General features: G+C 37.0%; 1 protein-coding gene across 4 annotated transcripts in view; it reads left to right on the top strand.

Moving 5' to 3' along the window:
* Positions 1-18,713, top strand: part of LOC131061464 (uncharacterized) — a 62,770-nt gene extending 44,057 nt beyond the window's left edge. For all 4 annotated transcript variants that reach the window (XM_057995173.2, XM_057995167.2, XM_057995161.2 and 1 more), the window contains 8 exons: positions 405-494; positions 624-795; positions 1,025-1,098; positions 1,291-1,360; positions 17,398-17,469; positions 17,578-17,711; positions 17,880-17,953; positions 18,416-18,713. In XM_057995173.2, coding sequence (XP_057851156.2) covers positions 405-494; positions 624-795; positions 1,025-1,098; positions 1,291-1,360; positions 17,398-17,469; positions 17,578-17,711; positions 17,880-17,953; positions 18,416-18,453 — 724 coding nt within the window. In that variant the 3' untranslated portion in view covers positions 18,454-18,713. The remainder of the gene's footprint in view (positions 1-404; positions 495-623; positions 796-1,024; positions 1,099-1,290; positions 1,361-17,397; positions 17,470-17,577; positions 17,712-17,879; positions 17,954-18,415) is intronic.
* The last annotated feature ends 2,009 nt before the right edge of the window (positions 18,714-20,722 follow it).

Genomic DNA, 20,722 nt, shown 5'->3' with positions numbered 1-20,722 from the left:
GCCTACATTTGATAGCTTTGTGGTAGATGGATCGATGTGATGGGCATATCTTGGATGGAGGGTTGACTGGTTTTTTCTCCCATTCTGTCAAGTTTGTGTGTGGATCACATTTAAATTTAACTAGATGGAATAATATTGTTATTTCATCATCAGTTTTTTTATTTGCTTCATTGAGTTCTATATAGAAATGCTTTTATCTCTGTTCCAACATCAACCTTTACAATTTAACAAGACAGCTGATATTATTGTTCCTTTGTTTGGTTTGTATATGCTTCTTTAAGTTTTATTATGTAGGATGAATTTGCCTTTTTACTTAGAAATTTAGTTTAGTGAAATTCAGCACAACTGATATTACAGAGATTCAGTTTTAACTTTTGTCTAACCATGGCTTGTCTATGTTGTAGAATTTTCTTGTTTGTTCAGCTTCTGGCAATTTTGAATTTTGTTTATTGGTGGAATGAGAATTGGGCATCGGAAAACAATACACGTAGGTGGTATGTAACTTGAGGCTTCCTTCAAAGCACACCACATAATCTTTTACCCTTTTTTTCTGCCTCGTATCTTAATGGAATGGTAAAACTAATATGACTGAACGATTAATATTATATTGTTTGTTTGTGCAGGCAGGTGTATATGCTAACTGTCTCTGTTGTAAGCTCTGCTGCTTCTATAGTAGGCCTTATCATGATGTACATCTATTTTACACCTCGGGTGTCCTGTGGGGTCAATATCTTTCTCATCACATGGACACTAATACTTGTACTGTTGATGTTTGGCATCTCTCTACATTCAAAAGTGAGTTCTATTTTTGTCTCTGCTTATACAAAGACTAAACGAGTGGAAATTGCATAAACAGGATTTGAACAGAAGCATTTACCATCTTCACAGCATTTAAATAATTTCAGCTGGATTTACTGCTAATGATACTCACAAAATTCCATATTGGTTTTTCCAACACAAGCTTATAAACCATTTGCAAGTTGATATATAATGATTAAGCCTTGCGCTAAATCTGTTGTTGCAGGTTAATGCAGGGCCCATGATTCCCGGATTGATATCTCTGTATGCAGTTTTTCTTTGCTGGTCTGCATTGGTAAGGTAAGGTCCCTGAACAGAATTGACATACCCACCATGATTTTACAGGTACCAGATTAAAGATCAACTGCTATATATATGCTAGTTGAGGCTGTAGCTTTTAGTCTATGATTGGCAAGAATAAAATTTATGCTTGATTTTAAGTGACTGTGACATTATATAGTATCTGATACATGATAACTTGGATTTTGGCAGTGAACCTGATTCAGAAGTTTGTAATCTTCAACCACAGCTAACTGGAAGGGGTGATTGGATAACTCTCCTGGTATTTCAAAAAAGCCTTTTGTTTTCCTAGGTCATGTCATATATTATTAGAGCATCACAATTTTAGCCTTTAACTTGGTTTCTTTGTAGTGTTGTACTAAAAACTATTTAGAGCTATGGAAAAGTGAATCGAGAACATTTAGAAGTAACCTTAAACTGTAGTCTGTAATCATGAATTTGAACCAAAGGAGCAACAATCTGCAATAAATTGCGATTATACCCAATTAATCATGAATCATGGAGCCAGCCATTTTTTTCCCCAAAAAATCCGATTCAGGAAAAAATCATTGACCCAATTTTCAACAATTTTTTGGATTTATATTGCGTTAAAATCCCCCATAAAACAGCAAAAAACTTGAAAAAATCATTGCAAAAACCTACAGAACTCTTAAAAAACTTGTGAAATTACCAAATCGCTCAAAAATAGAGCCGATTCAGGGACGAAAGTCAGTGCGGAATGCGAAATCAGCATGGAAATAGTCTGTTATTTTGTCCCTTGGTTTTCTTTCTGACCTCTGAAAAATCCTAAATGAAGGAGCAAGAGGAGCAATAGCAGTCATCAACCGAATTTGAAAGGGCCTCAATTATCCTAAACCGTGGGGTGCATGTGAGATAGTGTCAAAGAAACTAAGGAATTTGCTCTAAATCATGGCTTCAATATGACTCAAGCTCTCTGCACGCCCTACCCATGAATTCTGATGTGAACAAGTATATAATAATAAATAAAAATATTAATATTATACACTAATTTTAAAATTATAACTATTATGGATGGCACTTTGATGGGAAGGAGCCAACCCCTATAGTATATAATTAATACTCTAAAGTAGTTTTAAAATTTAAACTATTATAGACTATTAATATATATTAATAGTTATATAATAAATTATAAATTATAAATAATTTAAAATTTATAATATATATTTTTAATATGTAATTAATATTTTAATTAATAATATATATATATTGCTCAGAAAAAGACATACAATTCATTATATTAGCAATATATCTGAAGTGCTCCATGAAATAAATGTGAATGATAACAAACTAACTTACATGCTTGTAATAAAACAGCCTCCAACACATAATCGTTTAACATTTCTCTCCACCTAATATAGTAGTTGCAAGCTAGGTATTGCTAAAACCAGTGGCTTGCTTCTCTTTTACTTGAACTAAACAAATGCCTTTTGTTGAATTAGCTAAACTTTTTTTTTTTAGATAATTGCTATCTAGTATGGTGATAGCGCCCTATATTGATAATAAAAAGTATTACATATGCACCGGACCCCCAAAAAGGATATGGCTTATACCAGAAAAACAAAAAACAAGCATCAACCAATCAAAGGCCAAAGACACTACAGAAGCCTCAGAATAATCGCAATACGAGCACCCAAAGTTGCCACCTTTTCAATGATGTTGTTTGACAGCTAGCGCAGATCTTCATTCATCATCCTTCGAAATGGACCCATTTCGCCAGTGGAGACCTGTTGATGCGTTTTTCATGCACATGCGAACACAGAATAAAATACCAAGGTATCTTATCCTCTCTTGAACAAAGTTTCCCGACTGTTGAAGATCTCGCTGAAGGATTAGTCGGAGTAACTCCAAGGTTCTGATATGTAGGTTCTCTACATGTGGATAAGCTCTTTGTGGTACGATGTGATTTTGCTGGAATCACAAGGGTACTTACTTTCAATGACCTGAACGTCTAATTTGCTTTGGATATTACTGGAACGTGGAAGTTCACCGGCCCTTGATTTTGAAAAAAAGGAAACAAGGATAAGGGTTGGAACGAGATCTATTTCTAACACTAAGAACGTAAGAGCAATGAATGACCTTTGGTGAAATTCTAACTAAGTCTTGCTTTGACATCCTAGGATCATCTCCACAAGATTAGTGCGATCTTCTAAGGAAAGCTTTATGATGTTTAGATCACCACTACATGCATGGACGCCGTCAGGTTGATGCATATCAATGAAGAAGCGATAATTGAAGTTAAGCTTAAGCTGAATGATTCTAGTTGACTACGCAAGGCAAGTCTGCAATCAACAAACCTCTAGTAGTATGGATATATGAATTTCACCGTTGATCATACAAATTTCTTCCATTCACCTAATAACATGAAATCAAATTTGAGAAATATAGAGACCATGCAAATTGTTGAATCGACCCATAGAATTCACCATTTCTTCAATGAAGTTTACAAGTCTTTTGCAACAATATCTTGGCAACAATCTTTGCCTTCTCTTTCTACTCTACTCTAACTATTTCCTACTCTCTAACTATTCACTATTAGCTAACTATTAACCTTTACAAATTAGGAGCCAAGGCTTTATATAGGGAGCCCTTTAAAAATTAACGACTCTGATTGACTTAGAATCAACGGCTAGGATTACAGGATAGAAACCCTAATTAGGGTTTGACACAACAAACTTCCTCTAGCCAATGAGAAAATTACATTCCAAAAGTGAGGACCAATAGGAAGCATTGGTAGGTACACCGAAGTTTGTGCCACCTCCAATAGATTAGATACATTGAATTTGGACATGCTGAGGTGGACCCTTCCGACTGAAGGAGCAGTGATTGGGATGCCACCTTATCTGACGTTTGTGCCTTGGTTGATCTTCCTTCGTCCTTGATGTACTTTGATGAAAAGCGTACCTCCTTGACTCCCATATGCTTGATGAGGCTTCCTCATTGTCAAGTCTTCCTTCTCCAACAGCATATCTCCGCCAGGAAGTGCTGGCAAAGCCCTTTCTTTGTCATCATGTGAAAGAATGAAGTCTTGAGGCTAACTTGAACTCCTTGAACACTCCTAGTCTTCCAATGCTTCAAAGCACCTTGAGTCTTCCCTTTTGCCTGTGGAACGTCCTTGATGACGATGGTTTGGAAAAGGTCGTCCTTGCCCTGACTGATCTTCTTCTATCTGCAAAATAAACCAAAAGATGGTTAAGGACACATAATAAATTCATTCAACATAGCATTTTCTACCTTAAAACATCAACAAGAGTTATCAAAATGAATTTCGCTTGAGATCCTTCCCAAGGATAGGACTTATAAGGGATTTCACCCTGGACCCTTTGGAAAGGTCAGGAGTGAAATTTGCATTCCAAGACAATTCTATCACTCCTTTACTCCAAAATTCCTCCCAAGGCAAGCATATGCTTAGTTTTCTCTTCTCCAAAGCCTAGGGATCCATGTCCTGACCTTGGTTATGGGCAAGTTAGGTGAAATTGAGAATTTCGCTCGACCCTTTGGAAGGGTCAGGAGCGAAATTCAAGCTTTAGACTTATTTTTTGACTTCCTTCGCTTCAATTCACCTAACAAGGCAAGAATACCTCACTCCACCTTCAACCATGCCATAGGAATCAATGTTTTGGCTTCACTCAAGGAGAAAATGGTTGATTTGGAGAATTTCGCTCTGGACCCTTTGGAAGGGTCAAGAGCGAATTTCTCTCTTTGCTTGTTTTCCCTCACTCAACTCCATTTCTTTCACTTTGTTATTACTTGATTCTCCATTTGAATCCTTCTCTCAACTTGACAATACTTACTTGGCCTCAAAAATGGCTAATAAGGAGAATTTTGCCAAAAACCATGGCCAGGGACAGGACCTATTTAGGATTTCGCCCTGGACCCTTTGGAAGGGTCAGGAGCGAAATCCTTGTCCAAGCTTAAAATATTCATTTCTGGAGGTGACAATCCATTCAAGGGCAATCCTAGGGGCATCTCCCAACTTCTCCCACCTTGGTCTAGGCTTAGCTTGGCATAAAAATGAAAGGAAAAGGTAGTTTTAAGGAATTTTGCTTTGGACCTTTGGAAGGGTCAGGAGCGAAATTCATATTTTGAGCTTATTCTTTCATTCCTCTCACTTCCATCCACCTTCAAAGGCAAGGTCACGCCACTTGACACCCATCCAAGCCATAAAAACCAAGGATTTGACTTGGCTTTGAAGGGAAAATAGGTGATTTTAGGAATTTCGCTCTGGACCCTTTGGAAGGGTCAGGAGCGGAATTTGACATTTTGGTTCAATTCCTTCAAATTTGATAATCACTAGCAAGTCAAAGTCACACCTAAGAACACTTCCAATCCTAATTCACCTTGAACCACCCTAGACTTGGCATAAAATTGAGGGAAAAGAGTGGTTTTGTGAAATTTCGCTCTGGACCCTTTGGAAGGGTCAAGAGCGAATTTCTCATTCTAGACTTGACTCTTCATCTTTTCAATCCCAATCTTATTTGCAAGGTAAAATTCCATCACTCTTCACCCAAGGAATAAGGTTTGAAGCCCAAGCATGGAAGCAAATGAGGTTAATAAAGAATTTTTCTCTGGACCCTTTGGAAGGGTCAGGAGTGAAATTCATGTTTTAGGCAAAATCTTCATCTTTCAAAGCGTCCAACTACCTCTCAAGGAAAGAACATACCAATCTACCCTCCAACATGCCAACGCCTAGCCAAAACAAGGAAGAAAATAAGAGCTATAAGGATTTTCGCTTTGGACCCTTTGGAAGGGTTAGTTAGGAGCGAAATCCTCTTTCTAGGTTGATTTTGCACTTCATTCATCCAATTCTTCTTCAAACGCAATCAATCCAACTTCCTTTCATCGTAATCAAGGCAATTCGCTATCAAACTAGCTCCAGACAAGGTCATTCTAAGGCCTAAGGCAAAAGAAAAGGTCAAATGGAGGATTTCACTCTGGACCCTTTAGAAGGGTCAGGAGCGAAATTCTCCTTCCAAGTTGATTTCCATCATTTCATCGCCTCAAACCTCCTCTCCAAGGTAAATATGCATCCAAGTCTTCCAAACCATGCCTTAGAAGCTCCAAACTTGGTCAAGTTAAAGAGCAAAATGGAGAAAAAATGAATTTCGCTTTGGACCCTTTGGAGGGTCAGGAGCGAAATTCTTGTTTTGGTCAAAAATCCTTCATACTTTCACATTCTATCACCTCAAAAGGCAAAGACAATCATTCTCCTTCCAACTACGCCCAAGGAACAAGGTTTGCGTGCAAACAAAGAGGAAAAAGGTCTCTTCTAAGAATTTCGCTCTGGACCCTTTGGAAGGGTCAGGAGCGAAATTCTTGTCTCGGACAAAGTCCACATTTTCCAATGCCTTAAATCACTTCCTAGGGATAGAACATACCAATTTGCCCTTACCATGCCCAAGGAACAAGACTTTTAGTGCAAACAAGGAGAAAAAAGGTGTCTAGGGATAATTTCGCTCTGGACCCTTTGGAAGGGTCAGGAGCAAAATTCACATTTAGGCTCAAATCTTGACTTCATTTCTCACATTTCTTCGTCCAAACAAGCGTTTTGCCCTCAATAATGCCTGGGAATGAGTTAGTTCTAAGTTTGGGTCAAAGTAGAATGTCTTATGGAGAATTTCGCTCTGGAAACGTGGAAGGGTCTGGAGCGAAATTAAAATTCGCTTTGGACCCTTTGGAAGGGTCATGAGCGAAATTTGACATTTTGGTCTCTCCGTCAAGATTCATGTATGGAATATATTCAATATAACATTCAAGTATAAGTGACATTTCCTTATATCTTTCTCCTTTCTTATACTTTAAGTTATATTCCATATATACGGTCAGGATGTTTGAGAGTGGTTTTGGACCTCCAGGAGTTATAATGCAAAATCTAGTTTTTGGAGGATTCTTCAATTTTCTAGACTTGTCAAATTTCAGGATCAGGATGACATTCCAGACAGTGCCAAATTTCAAGACATTTGAAGATCGGGATGACATTCCAGACTTCATCACTCACCAATTTGACTTAACTCAAACCTTCAAGGATGATATTCACTCACCAAGCCTCATTGACCTCCTCAAACAAGACACAATTAGCAACAAGAGCAAAACCTTGTCCTAAGGAAGACTTTCAATGAAACCCTAATTTTGGGGCCCTGTGGACTCACCTTGGCTCAAGCAAAGCCTGCTATCTTAGTGATCCCTCTGGCAACACTCAGCATGCAAAGGCTAATAGACAAAACCCTAAAAGACCTAGATACAAACCCTAGAAAGCAAAAAAAAAAAGTAGGGGTCCCCATTTGCAATGGGGTGATGTGTGAATATGTCACAACAAGACCCCTGCACAAAAAACATCCCATGCATTGCCCATAAAATTCTCCTTCTTTGTCAGCAACTTTGTCGCAGCAACCTGGTTCTCATCTTTAGAATCTGAAACATCCACATCTGAGAGTAAGCACTTAGGATTGAAGAAAGGAGCCAAGATGCTCGCCCATTCCTCTTCCAGCTCCATGACGGCATTGCCTACTGCATTGGCATCCACATCCCTGACAAACCCGTCCATTTTCTCAATGCATGCCTCCTTGGAAGGAAGAATGTCCACTAGCAGGCAAAGAATGATCTCGTAAATGAAACCATCGCACCAGTGCCTTTCTTCGTTGAGCGCATCCTCAACAATCGCAAAAATCACTGCCTGCTCTTCGACATCAATGTTGAACAGTCGGTTACATTGCTCTGCCAGAGACTCATCACGACACATACAGCTCAGCCCAAAGTGATGAACCATGATTCTAAAACAACTGTGAAGAAAGCCTCCTCAAAAACAAACTCGGTCATTGCAAGAAGTTACTAAACTGAAAACTGCTCTGCAAATCCTCCAAACATCCTAAAATAGCCAGTCGGGAAACAATTTTGAGGTTTCCGCCCGAACGAAATCCAAGCAAATTTGCCTATGTTGTCTAAGAAAAGAAAGGAGAGCATCGTATAATGTGTGTGTCATCACACACCCCACATGATGAGACCCTCGAACTCAACTTATCTCCCAATCATGCAAAGACAAGGAAATTGGATCTACCCAATCCCTGACCTAGGGATTGATGATTTCTCCCGGATCAAGATCTGTTGTAGAGCATCCAAAATCTCATACGCCGAAGACAATTGTTTGGAACATGAACTAGATATTCCCATGTTGGCTAGGCAATCCGCCGCTGAGTTGCCTTCTCAGTATGAGTGTGTGAAAGTACTTTCAGAGATGAGCCCTGTAAGGTGTTGAATCCTAGGGATCCAACAATCTAGCTTCCAGTCCGTGAATCGCTGATTGGATATGCCATTGAGGATAACCTGCGAATCACCTTCAATCATAACCTTGTGAACTCCATTCTCCACACACCATTCAAGACCTGCCTCGAGTGTTGTTACTTCGGCAATGTTGTTGGTCGATACACCCATCGGGCCATATTTAGCCCCCACCATATCACCAAACTCATGGATAATTGCCCCATAACCAAACTCACCCGGATTCTCTCTGCAAGCCCCATCAAAATTCATTTTCAAACACCCAGAGGGAGGAGGAGTCCACTTAATATTTTTCTACAAGATTTCAAGTCAGAGAATTTGTAGTCACTGCTCTTCGACAATAGCCAAATGTTTTCCATAGCCATATCCCATTTTGTATATGATTTATAAGTTCTACCAAGAGTCTTAACATTAACCACTTCTTCGATGGCATGTTTGATCTTTGGAATGAGGACATCAACTTCCATAGCCTCGTCATTAAAAATACGGCGGTCTCCTTCCAAAGGTGCCATGTCAGCATAGATGGACTCACAACCCAAAGAATACCCCATTTGTGGAAGACTTTGCCTTATTTGGCCAAGAGCAGAGAAAGTCTTTTTAGCGATTGATTCCTGACCAAATGACACTGCAAACAATCAAGAAGCCAATCCCAACATCGCTTTGCGTAGGGGCACCAAAAAAGTAAATGCTCGACCATCTCTCCATCCTTCTTACATAATGTACACACGCTGGGTCCTGAGATGCCAATCAATTTTAGTCTCTCCCCTATAAGAATACGTCCATGCAACACGATCCACAAAAAAACACCCGCCTTAGGTAGAATGCTTGTTGGCGGCAATATTAAATAAAACTAGTTAATTAAGTTGTAATTGTCTTTGTTAGTTCGGTAACCGGGGGATGGTAGTTACGGGTGCGATGGTTGGCACTCGCACCCCCTCGGTACCTTTATATACCTTGGAGGTAACTTGTACAAAAAGACATGATGATGAATGGAATAGCATTTCTTATGTTTTATATGATATCTATGGCATTATTATTCAGCATTGAGTGTTCTGTTTGTATGTTCTAAACCGTTCACCCAGAGGGTAAACAATGCTTTTATGCCAACACAATGCCCCGGGCCAATCAATATCTTTCTCTCTGTGTCTTTGTAATTCGTATCCTAGTTGCACTTTATACATTCCTGATTTGGCCACACACCACAACAAACTGTCATCTTCACAATTGTAGTGGATCTTTTTGTTACTGCATAGCAATTCATCCAGTTTCTTCCAATTTTCTTGGTTCCATTCGCCCACCACTTTCCAGACTATCAGGGCGGTAGAGCTAGGCACGTGTTGCATATAGTCTGCAACAAAGGGGCCGACTGTAGCTTCCACCCAATTGACCCAATCTTGGTCCTCGAAAGCCTCAACCAAGGGAGTGTCTCCATTCCACGAGTCTCCAAAACCTTGCCTTTTTGCCGTTGCCAATTTTCCAAGTCAAATGCTCCGTAATGATTCTCCTACTTTCCCAAATGAATCGCCAGATAGGGGATCCTCCATCTGAGTTTGCCAATGTGAAGATTCTTTCTGGATCTGGAGAGTCAAGATATTTTCTGGATAAAATTTTGCACCAAATTTTCTGTGGGTGCATGTATATTTTCCATGCCAGCTTGGCACAAAGTGCCAAATTGTGCAAATTCATTTTCCTCAGACCAGGAATTAGCTAATATTTGATCTAAGACTTAGACAATATTTGGTGCATTGGTGACTGCCCTCTTTAAATGTTTACCGAATATTTGCCTATGTAATCAGCAATATGAATATGAACAACAAAAGTTTATTTTCTGCAATTCATGGGTTAAACTATATTTTATTTGTTCTCTACATCTCTATGCTATGGAAATGCCCTTAAGTTTTTAAAAAAAGTAGTTTATGTTCTTTTTTTACAATTTTCTACGTTTTTTCTAAATCCAATTTTTTCTGATTTTTTCAAAAAATCTTATAGTTCTGGTTTGCTGATTTTTCCCCCAAATGATTTTTTTATTGGAAATAGTCTCTGTAGCTAAGCAAACAATGACCCAAATTAATTGATGGGAGAGATTGGAGTGAAAAACAACCACCTTTAATGCAAAACTTGAAGATGATATATCACATTTAGGAAATTATGAGAAATTTAATTAAAAAATCCGCTTATGCTTGGATGTTACATTTTGAAAAGTGTGGAAGAAAACCAGAGTGATGGATGACGCTTTCGATTTATTTTTTTGGTATTTAACATTAGGTTTCATATGTGAAGTTTAGAATATAAGTTTATTCCCAGATATCTTCTCTTGACCACTTACAATATACTTATTGAAAATTCTGAAGCAGTCAAGAGATATTGGTTTGAATGGATAAGGACTATCGAGGTGAGCATATTTAGTCATCTCTTCTAATGCACCTTGGCAATCTCTTAATCTACAGTGGTGCTCAAAAAAATCTGAAGGTTCAATACTAGCAGTTTTTGGTGTGTCTGATGCTTCTATAGTTGTTTTGGCCAATAAGGCTCTAAAATATTATGGATTGTATTTTTCATATTCCTCTGGTTTTTTATTAACCAATAAGCTAAGTTACCAGTTCCGGTTCGGATTCGGGTACAGATTCGCGGATTCAGCAAAAAAAAATAAAAAAATCTTGGGTACGGGTACGGGTTCGTCCGTACACACACATATATATATATATATTATATACATATGTTCAAACATCAAAATTATATATGTTCACAGTTCCCAGTCCATCAACAATCTAGCCAACTTTAGACTAGTTGTTTTGAATGAGAGAAACCAGTTTCATAAGGTCGGCCTATCAAATCTATCCAGCACCACACCCAAAGAAAAATCATGACCCTCATACCTGAGGCAAGCACATTCAATAACCCCTTGTTTACACTTAGCTAGGCAACTGAGGACAGTAGAAAATATTTCAGATCAAGGTATCATCCAGCTCAGCTAGGAGACTGTTCATACATCTCATTACAATTTTTTAGAGTACTGTAAAGGTTTCCATACTTGGTCTAACTTTGGATCTGCAGAGCAACAGATAGTTGTAATTCTGTTATTCCAGAGATAATAATAAAACAGTTAAGTTGTCCTCATTTTTTTATCTGTTCCTTTATAATTAATTTAAGTTGCAATCTAGCTATGTGAATCCAGGGGGAATAATATCTATCGGTTGTAGTTTGTTGTGTTGAAAGGTCAGTGAAGTTTGGATAGTGTCACAATAACCCTAGGACATTACACCCGGGTCCTCCCTGGTTCGATTTGGGTCCCACCTGGGTCCTGCCCAAGCGGCTGGGTTCCCTGTGGGCAACCTGGGCCTCACCCGGGTGCTACACAGGCGGCTGGGTTCCCTTGGGTTAACCCAGCCGCCTGGGTAGGACCTCGGTGGGACCCATGTCGAACCAGGCTCGGACCAGGACCAGGACCTGGACATTTTAGGGAAGAACCGGTAACTGAGCTAATAAGGCTAATGCCAAGCCTGCAAAATTTGTTCTAGGATCTTGAGCTCACCTGTTAGGGGCTTTATCTTAATAAAGTATTTTACCTTACATAATAATAGGACTCTATCCTAATTAAGAGTACAAACTATGCAATATTTAAGAAATAGTACAACAGTAGTAAACTATAACCAAGTGAAAATTGATTCGAGTCGATTCAACCTCTATATTCATAGTGCCTACACTTGAAACTATATACTAAAGAGGCCAACAATAGAGTGGTTGAGTACCATCAGTAATCTAACCATATGTATTGTAAGCAATAGATAAGAAAGAAAGTTAGAAAACAAATGCAAATAACAAACTTCCTATTCTGTTTTACTGCAAACATAACAAAGCACAAAGAAAGTTACAATAAACCGTTGTAGATTTGCTCCAAGATGTGTGGGTGCTCAACTTCGTAGCATAACACTAATTATTTTATAGTGATAAAAACGACAGAGTTATTTTGCCAAAAAGATTCATGGTAAAAATGGTGAGAGAAGGAATCAATCTATAGATTTTTTGAAGATTGAATGGACAGTGGAGATTTGATCAAGGATTAGGAGTTAACTCAACCGGTTGTGGAGTTAGCTTGAAGAGGTGGATGAGTGAGCTGAAATTAGTAAGGTAAATTTTCATAGAGGATAATAATGAATTTTTTGATTCATTAAATAGAAAAATCGATGAGGACATCATTAATTCTGAAGAATGAGTTAAACTTGTGTGAAGATAATTATGAATTTTTTAATTTAATAAAAAATGGATAACTTAGATTGTATTAATTAACTAATAAAGAATCGTTTAATTAAATGATTATAATGGGATAATGATGACAATTAATAGTAATAATGGACGATAACATAAATAAGTAATGATAATCAGAGGAATAACTTTAGTGTCTACACGTATAATTAGTGAAACTAGCAAGGAGCTAAAATAATTGAACTTATTCTGGAGTAAAAAATAAACCTTGCGAACTGTTTGAGCTGGTTACAAATATTTTGAAAAGATGTTCAGTGATTCAATTACAAATTCACCCACTGAAATAGTAATTATAAATTCACAAACAAAATTTATGTTGGAATCAAGAATTCAGGGACAATATTTATAACCCAAGGAAGGTGTTTCTCTGTAAATAGAAGTGAATAAAAGAAAAAGGGGTTTATACATAATTGTTTTGCATTGTGTTTTTTAAGGTAACTTCTTTTAACTTTACTTGAGTGACTGTTGAAAAAAGGGCTTTTTACATTACTACATATCAAAATTTACCCCATAAGTTCAGTATTTAGCGCTTATTCTCATCTTACTATCGCCCATCATTGGCTCAGAATTAGTGTTTTTTTGCTGTTCAATACTAACTTGATACTATGATAAGCTCCCATCTGTATATAGGAAAACTATTCCTCATAAAAAAAATTTAGAGCGCAAACATTTATACATAATAAATAGTTTACTTTTAGGAAAAGCAAAATGGCACTTTCCTATCTTACTGAAACTCAATTGATAGATTGTGCATGCCTGTCCAATATAAAGATCATTAAATCTGCCAGCCAGCATGTTTATCCATGTAGTTGATGAATTGGTGTGAACTGTGAAACTCACAGCTGCTTTTGCACTTCACAAATGAACTGGCAACAGTGTTTGGAAGTGGGTAAACATTTACTTACCCTTGTCTGCACTCGCTTCATTTAACACATAAATTGCCATAAGTTTTGGCAAGCTGATGTTTTGTAAAAACATAGGAGATAGTCTTCTTTTGATGACCAAGATATGAATATTTATCTCTATGTCAACCCTATCTACAACCTTCAAAACTCTTCTAAGTTTTAGACACCTTAATGAGGATGCAATATATGGTAGGTGTATTCTACATGATGAAAAGTCAATGGAAACATGAAAACAGAGTATAAATTTGCAAGAAAACATAGACACATGAATGTAATGACATGATATCCTGGAGAAACCCCAAAGGTTGAAAACACCAGCAAGAATGAGCATTTTCCTCTTGATCCCACTATCTCGGTCAAACATATAGATTTTACAAGGCCAGTGAGGCTAATTGTAGCCATTACAATGTGTTTAAACTCTTTCACACCTGCAATGAAACTCTACATCTTAGATCCTGTCTTGTTTCTATTACAGTCACGAATGAACATAGAGAATGAAGGTTACATGAAGAGCCTACCCTCCTAACTTTGTGTTACAGTTTAAAGTTAAACAATATATGCTACTCCTCTATCCTCTCATGGTGCCAAAATGGAAGAACAAATGCCAAAAGAATTGATTTTCGCTGCTTCAGGTATACTGGCATTCTACCATTTGCTGTCTTGTTTGTGTTTTTGCTGGGGCGTTTGTGTTTTTACCATGGATGTTGTTGCCTTTGCTGCCTGTAACAAGCAGCAAATTCATCATTCTTGCCTTTGCAGTTAGCGTTCAAGTTTGGAACTTGCTGCAGAGACTCCCAAGATGCTCCTAATCACCTCACACAACCCATCAACATGTTTACAACCTTTCTTGCATCACAACACAATGGTTTTATGTCAGTTTCATGTTTCCAAGTCATTAGTCACCTTTGACTGAAGTGATTCTCCTTGACCCTGCTGGTCCAGCTTAGTTTGACACAAGTTTTGGATCAGCTGAGCCGGTAAAAATTGTAGCTTGACAGCTCAGCTCGGTGCCTTGAGTCTGATAGCTTTGCAGAATTCCCAACTCTATGGACTTTGACCATCTCTGTCCATTAGGGGGAAGATTCCATTGCAGCAACCATGGAGTAGTACTAGTGATCAATTTCTGTGACTTTCATTGATATGGGCAGTGGTGCTAGCTATAGTGCAGGAGCTGTAGGATTCTGCACCTTGATAAGAATGTTTGCCTGGCATTCTTCATTCTAGTTCCATATTCTCCTGTGGAAGTTACACTGTTTGTCCATATTTTTCTCTGTTTTCTAATTTAGAGATGCGTTGTTTGAGGGAGTCTTTAATGTGCTGCTACTTGATGCTGGTATTTTCAAGAATATTTTTTTTCTTGCATATGCATTTAAATGTTTCTTAGTTGTTGACTGCACACAGGTAAGATGTCTGTTCCTCGGTGTAACTTGGGGTAAGCTTCCATTGCTATCATTTAAATGAATTTCAACAAGCCATGGAATGTGCCGATATGGTATTGTGCTAGTTGTTCCTGTACTTGAGCCAATTGTGTGAAGTATTGTAATAGTCATGATGATTCTTTAGAAGGTAGAACTTGTCTCTAATAGTCCCTGCAAATTCTGACTAGGATTTGACCAAGGCATCCTTGTCTAGTGTTAACTCATCTTTGTCTTCACCCTCCTCTTGGTTGTTGCACGATTCCCACCATTTTTTAAATGACAAGCAATTTTTAAAGGGTTAACCTGGTAATGGATTTACTTTTTGTCGTTGAAAACATTATTTAGAGAGAAATTTATTCCACATGGTTGAGCCATTTGTCTTGATTTGCTTTGATTTTCCCTTTCAAAAGGAGGGATATTGAAATTCACTTGTAGTTTTAAGGATTTGAGATCCCTGAAGGATATGCTTGACAAAGAGGTGGATGCCCTGAACATTGTTTGAGAATGGACATTAGCTATTTGCTCTATCATCTCCCTCCAGTACTTTGATGTCTGTGTCAAGTGACAGTTGAAAGGATCTTTCAGTCCCTGTAAGATTGTTTGAACCAGCAAGGAAGATAATCTGACAGTACATGTATCTTTAGAATGTACTTAGAGTCTGATCTTATTTGATGGGACGTTAAAACATCAATCAAATTACTTTGTTATCACTGAACCAGATTGGTTGGCAATACAGAGGACAGGCATGAAATTGTTTGAACTTGATTTGTTATTAAAGAAAAAGAAAATGGATATAATGAATGCATGATATGCAATGTAAATAAATGTTTTGTTGGAGATCTACAAAAGGTAGCACTTTGCAAAAAGATTTTCTGCTACAAAACTAAGCTGCTTCCTTTTTGGGCGAAGAACCTAAGTATGTACAATCAAGTATGTAAAAGAACTGAAGACTCCAAGGTCCTGTCAAAGTATTCTGATTATAGAATGCAAGAAGCTATCTGTTAGGGATGGATGAGGACAAAGTGGGTTGGCAGATGCTGACAAACAGAGTTGATCAGTGTATTTGGCTTCAGGTCAGTCCATTTTGCAACTGTTGGTCCTTCTGGGGTGGCTTTTGGCATATCAAGCTTTGATGAACAAAATTCCATACCCTTTAATGGTTTTATATGGTTGCCAATGTATTTTGCGGGGTCATTCCAGGCTATGCTTTTAAATTTCTGGTACCAGCAAGCTAGTTGTCATGATCAGAACAATTGCTTTATGCCATATGAATCAAGGTTGAGCTCAAACAATTTTGATTCTTTTGAATTTCTAGATTCTAATGCATGTTAAATATCATCAAGTGGCAGTGGTCACGAGTAAAAATCACTTTATGGAGGTAAACGGTAAAACCATAAAGGTAAAGGAAGACTTATTAATACAATAGTGTGGGATGTGACATTATGAAGGACTTTGTTTTGCTGTTTTGCTGGATGTGGCATTAGGCTAAGGCCTAAGGCATTCCATTTTGAAAGACTTTGTTCTATGTAAGCCTTTCTTTATACATTTAATTTATACATTACTTGGTTGCGGTATTGGCACTCTGGATTTTAGAGAACGCAAATTGTTAACTCAGATATATTGCAAAAAGAATTTTAATTTTGCAATCAAAGTTGGTGATTTTTTGGGCATCTATCCATATATTATATGTGATGGTTATCTGATTTGTCAACCCATTGTTGTTAAATGTTATACTTTATATATGGAATGCATGCTGTTCAATTCAACTTCGATGGGTGTGTTGATGTCTACTGGCCATATTGGGCATGGAATAGTACAGTATATTTGTGCTATTCTGAGTATGAGTGTTATTACTATGTCTCTGTAATCTAACTCCGAGTGTCCATCTAAGAATGCTGAACAGTAGAGAGCCGATTTCAGTTAGGATAACAAATTCGATGGCTTTGGCAGTTGGCAGCATACTGGAGAATAAAAATAGTTTAATATTGGACCAAGGTTTGATAAATTTCTTGGCTGTACATTTGCATGGCATTTGTACGGAGGGGTAACCTATAATTATATACATCAGTTTATGTTAAAGCTGGGTATTTGGTTTTTTAATCAAAGATCAAGGCACCTAACAAAAAAACTATGACAGAACTCTTAACTGGCTGAATTGTTCCTTGACGCTAGCCATTTTTAAATTTCCATTCCCTTTCACCATCAATGTATAAAATACACCATAGTGCTGAATACCATGCGAGTAAACATTTATTTGGACGGTTCCTTTTTGGATTTTGAAAACTTAATCAGGGAATATCTTTTCATTGACAATCTTTCCATTGTAATTTTTTTCGCCCATTATAAAGAAGTTCGTGTAACTCTTTACAATTTGGATCTCATATTTCGATCTTAGAATCTTAATAAATTTCGATTTTCAGAGCTTTGCATTTGGAGCTTTCACATTAGTGATGGCAACACTTTCTACAGGAATTGATCCCAAATCCTTGTCGGTAAGATTTCATTCTAAAAACTTTTATGTGAGTACCTAGCCATTTCTTCAAACACAATACAACCAACACCATTTACTGATTTAGGCTTTGGGATCAAATTTGATGCAGATGGCTACAAAAGAGAGCAGTACAGACACTAAAATTCCGTATGGATATGGTTTCTTCCATTTTATTTTTGGCTTGGCTTCAATGTACCTTGCCATGTTATTTCTTGGTTGGAATTTGCAGCACACTATTGAAAAGTACGTTGAAATCATTTGCCGTGTCATCCTTAGTTCTAGAGCTTATGAATTGGTTTATCTGCATTAGAATTTCAATTTTCACTTATCAGAAAATGTTTGTGGTGCATATAATTTATAAGTTATGACATGGATTTTGACTGACAGTGGTTGATCGCCTTGTCTGTGTAGGTGGACACTTGATTTTGGCTGGGCAAGTGTATGGCTGAAAATAATAAATCAATGGCTTGCGGTTAGCTTTTACGGTAAATAATCTCAGAAACCTGTTGTAACCAAAAATTTCTTTCTGAATGACTCCATTTAAAATTTTGGTTAAATACATTACAAAATCACAGGACTAGTGTGATTGATAAGATAGCTTCTAGATTCACCTGTGTATGTTTTTCATATTTTAAATCATTGGATAAAGGAGAATGAAGGACTAGTCTGTTTCCATGGCTCTTTACATCCTAAGTTGAGAATGTTTTGTTTTTTTAATTTATATAATTTTCCATCTCTACGCATTTGAACGAGACGAATTATCTCACATCTGTGGCCTTCAAGCACATTGCATATTGTCGTTATCAGGCATCCCAGTAGTTTGTTCTCATGTTCTATAGTTTCCGGCAATGATGCACACAAACACATCTGGCAAACATGTTTTTTTTTAATGTATGTTTCATCGATTTTAGCCTTGATCCTTATTTGGTTGCTTTGTTTATCTGCAGTATGGACATTGACTGGTTCATTGATTCTACAGCGATGAGAAACGAAATTTAGACACCAACTGCTGCTTTCTCGCTTGATTGAGGACCGCTGCCCGTGGCCTTTATCCATATCATTGTATGGATTTTGTTTTATAACGGGGCACAGGGGGGCTCTTGATGAAATTCATAGTTGCCACCATACTAAATGTATATCAAGACAAGCATGGTGGTTGGTTCCTCGAAGCAAATGGAACTGAGATGGTCAACTATTTAAATGGGTTATTCTGCTATCCGTCAACTGTCGAAATTTTAATTTTTTTAAGAAAAAGCTTATGTGAATATCTGACTTGCCATATATCAGAAAGTTTGCTGGCATCGTCTAGACTTGGATTGGTCAATATACCATATTCTCTGTAATGGGAAACAATAGAATCTAAGCATGCATGATTAAATGGAAGAGGGTCTTTTATTTAAATTACATTTTCCCATGTAAAGGAAAATAACCTTTACGAAAAATGTGTTATTTTGATTACTCAAATTAAAATGTCTTATTTAGATTAATCAATCAATTTGAATAATAAATGAATGAATCAATTTAGATAAGGATATACCTATTAGAAATAGTAAAACATTGTGTTCTTAATTATAGAAATTAAATATTAAGGGAAAGGTGTTTAGCTTTACGATTGAAGAATGCAGATTTGGAATTTGATTCAAATTCCATATCTTGTAAAAGTTTCCTTTCTTATTAGCTGAATGCTTTGGATCTTGTGCTGAGCCTTTACTTTGTCTCAAGTTAAGTTTGTAGGTTTGGATTTGTTTTGTAGTTGTGTATTCGTCCTCTGTGCATATATTTGACCTTTGTTAATATGTACTGCTGCTAAGCAGCTTGCTTGAATGATTTGTTTGCTATGTTCTTTATGATATTTGGGGACTATTGGTATTTATAATACCTCAATTTGGGGACTATTGGTATTTAAAATACCTCAAAAAGGATTGTTATGTTGCAAGGGATATGCATACCTTATTTATTTTTCATGACTGGTGGTGAGTAGGAACTAGGAATTGATTGGTGTCAATGGTTCTATTAATCATCAAAGCTTTAACTTTACATTACTTAACTATTTATACACAAAACTTCATCAAAATGAAATTATGAGTACCCATTGAGCCTTTAGCCAACCACTTGAATTTTGCACGTGCCACACTAAAACTAGCTATGTCAACAATTTGGGCCCCATCAAGAGCAAAATTGGTAGAAAAGGGGGTTTTGAGAACCACATTGAATGCTAATGATGGTTCTGAAATCAATGGTAAGTGTTTACATCTTCATTTAGAAACTTTTTTTTTTTGTGAATGCACAAGCAATGAACACGAATAGGAATGGGAAAACATGAGCAATTCTAACGATTTTTGGATTCATTGTGTATGCCAATGGAGGTTCTTAAAACCACCAAAAGTGTTAACTAGTCATAACTTCTTCATTTGAAGCCCAATTTTCCCCAAATTTGAATTGTGGACACCCATCTGGCTATTTTACAAAATATAACGTTCAGATAAATCCTAGACTTAGAATTCACTATTTTTTTTTAGGAATTCACATTGAACGCTAATGATGGTTTTGAAATCAATGGTAACTGTTTACATCTTCATTTAGAAACTTTTATTTTTTTTGTGAATGCACAAGCAATGAACACATATAGGAATGGGAACACGAGAGCAATTCTAATGATTCTTGGATTCATTGTGTATGCCAATGGAGGTTCTTAAAACCACCAAAAGTGTTAACCAGTCATAACTTCTTCATTTGAAGCCCAATTTTCTCCAAATTTGAATTGTGGACACCCATTTGGCTATTTTACAAAATATGACGTTCAAATAAATCCTAGACTTAGAATTCACTATTTTTTTAAGGAATTCACATTGAACGCTAATGATGGTTTTGAAATCAATGGTAAGTGTTTACATCTTCATTTAGAAACTTTTTTTTTTTGTGAATGCACAAGCAATGAACACGAATAGGAATGGGAACCCATGAGCAATTCTAACGGTTCTTGGATTCATTGCGTATGCCAATGGAGGTTCTTAAAACCACCAAAAGTGTTAACCAGTCATAACTTCTTCATTTGAAGCCCAATTTTCCCCAAATTTGAATTGTGGATACCCATTTGGCTATTTTACAAAATATAACGTTCAGAAATCCTAGAATTAGAAAGAATTCACTATGTTTTTTTAGGAATTGGTTAAGGAAAAAAGAAGGTAGCATACAACCATTAACACATATGTTGTAACCTTTACCAATTTTTTCAAATCAGTTATCAATAGGAT

This window comes from Cryptomeria japonica, chromosome 2 (genome assembly GCF_030272615.1).
Source record: "Cryptomeria japonica chromosome 2, Sugi_1.0, whole genome shotgun sequence".
NCBI lineage: Eukaryota > Viridiplantae > Streptophyta > Pinopsida > Cupressales > Cupressaceae > Cryptomeria > Cryptomeria japonica.
This window is presented reverse-complemented; position numbering and strand designations above follow the sequence as displayed.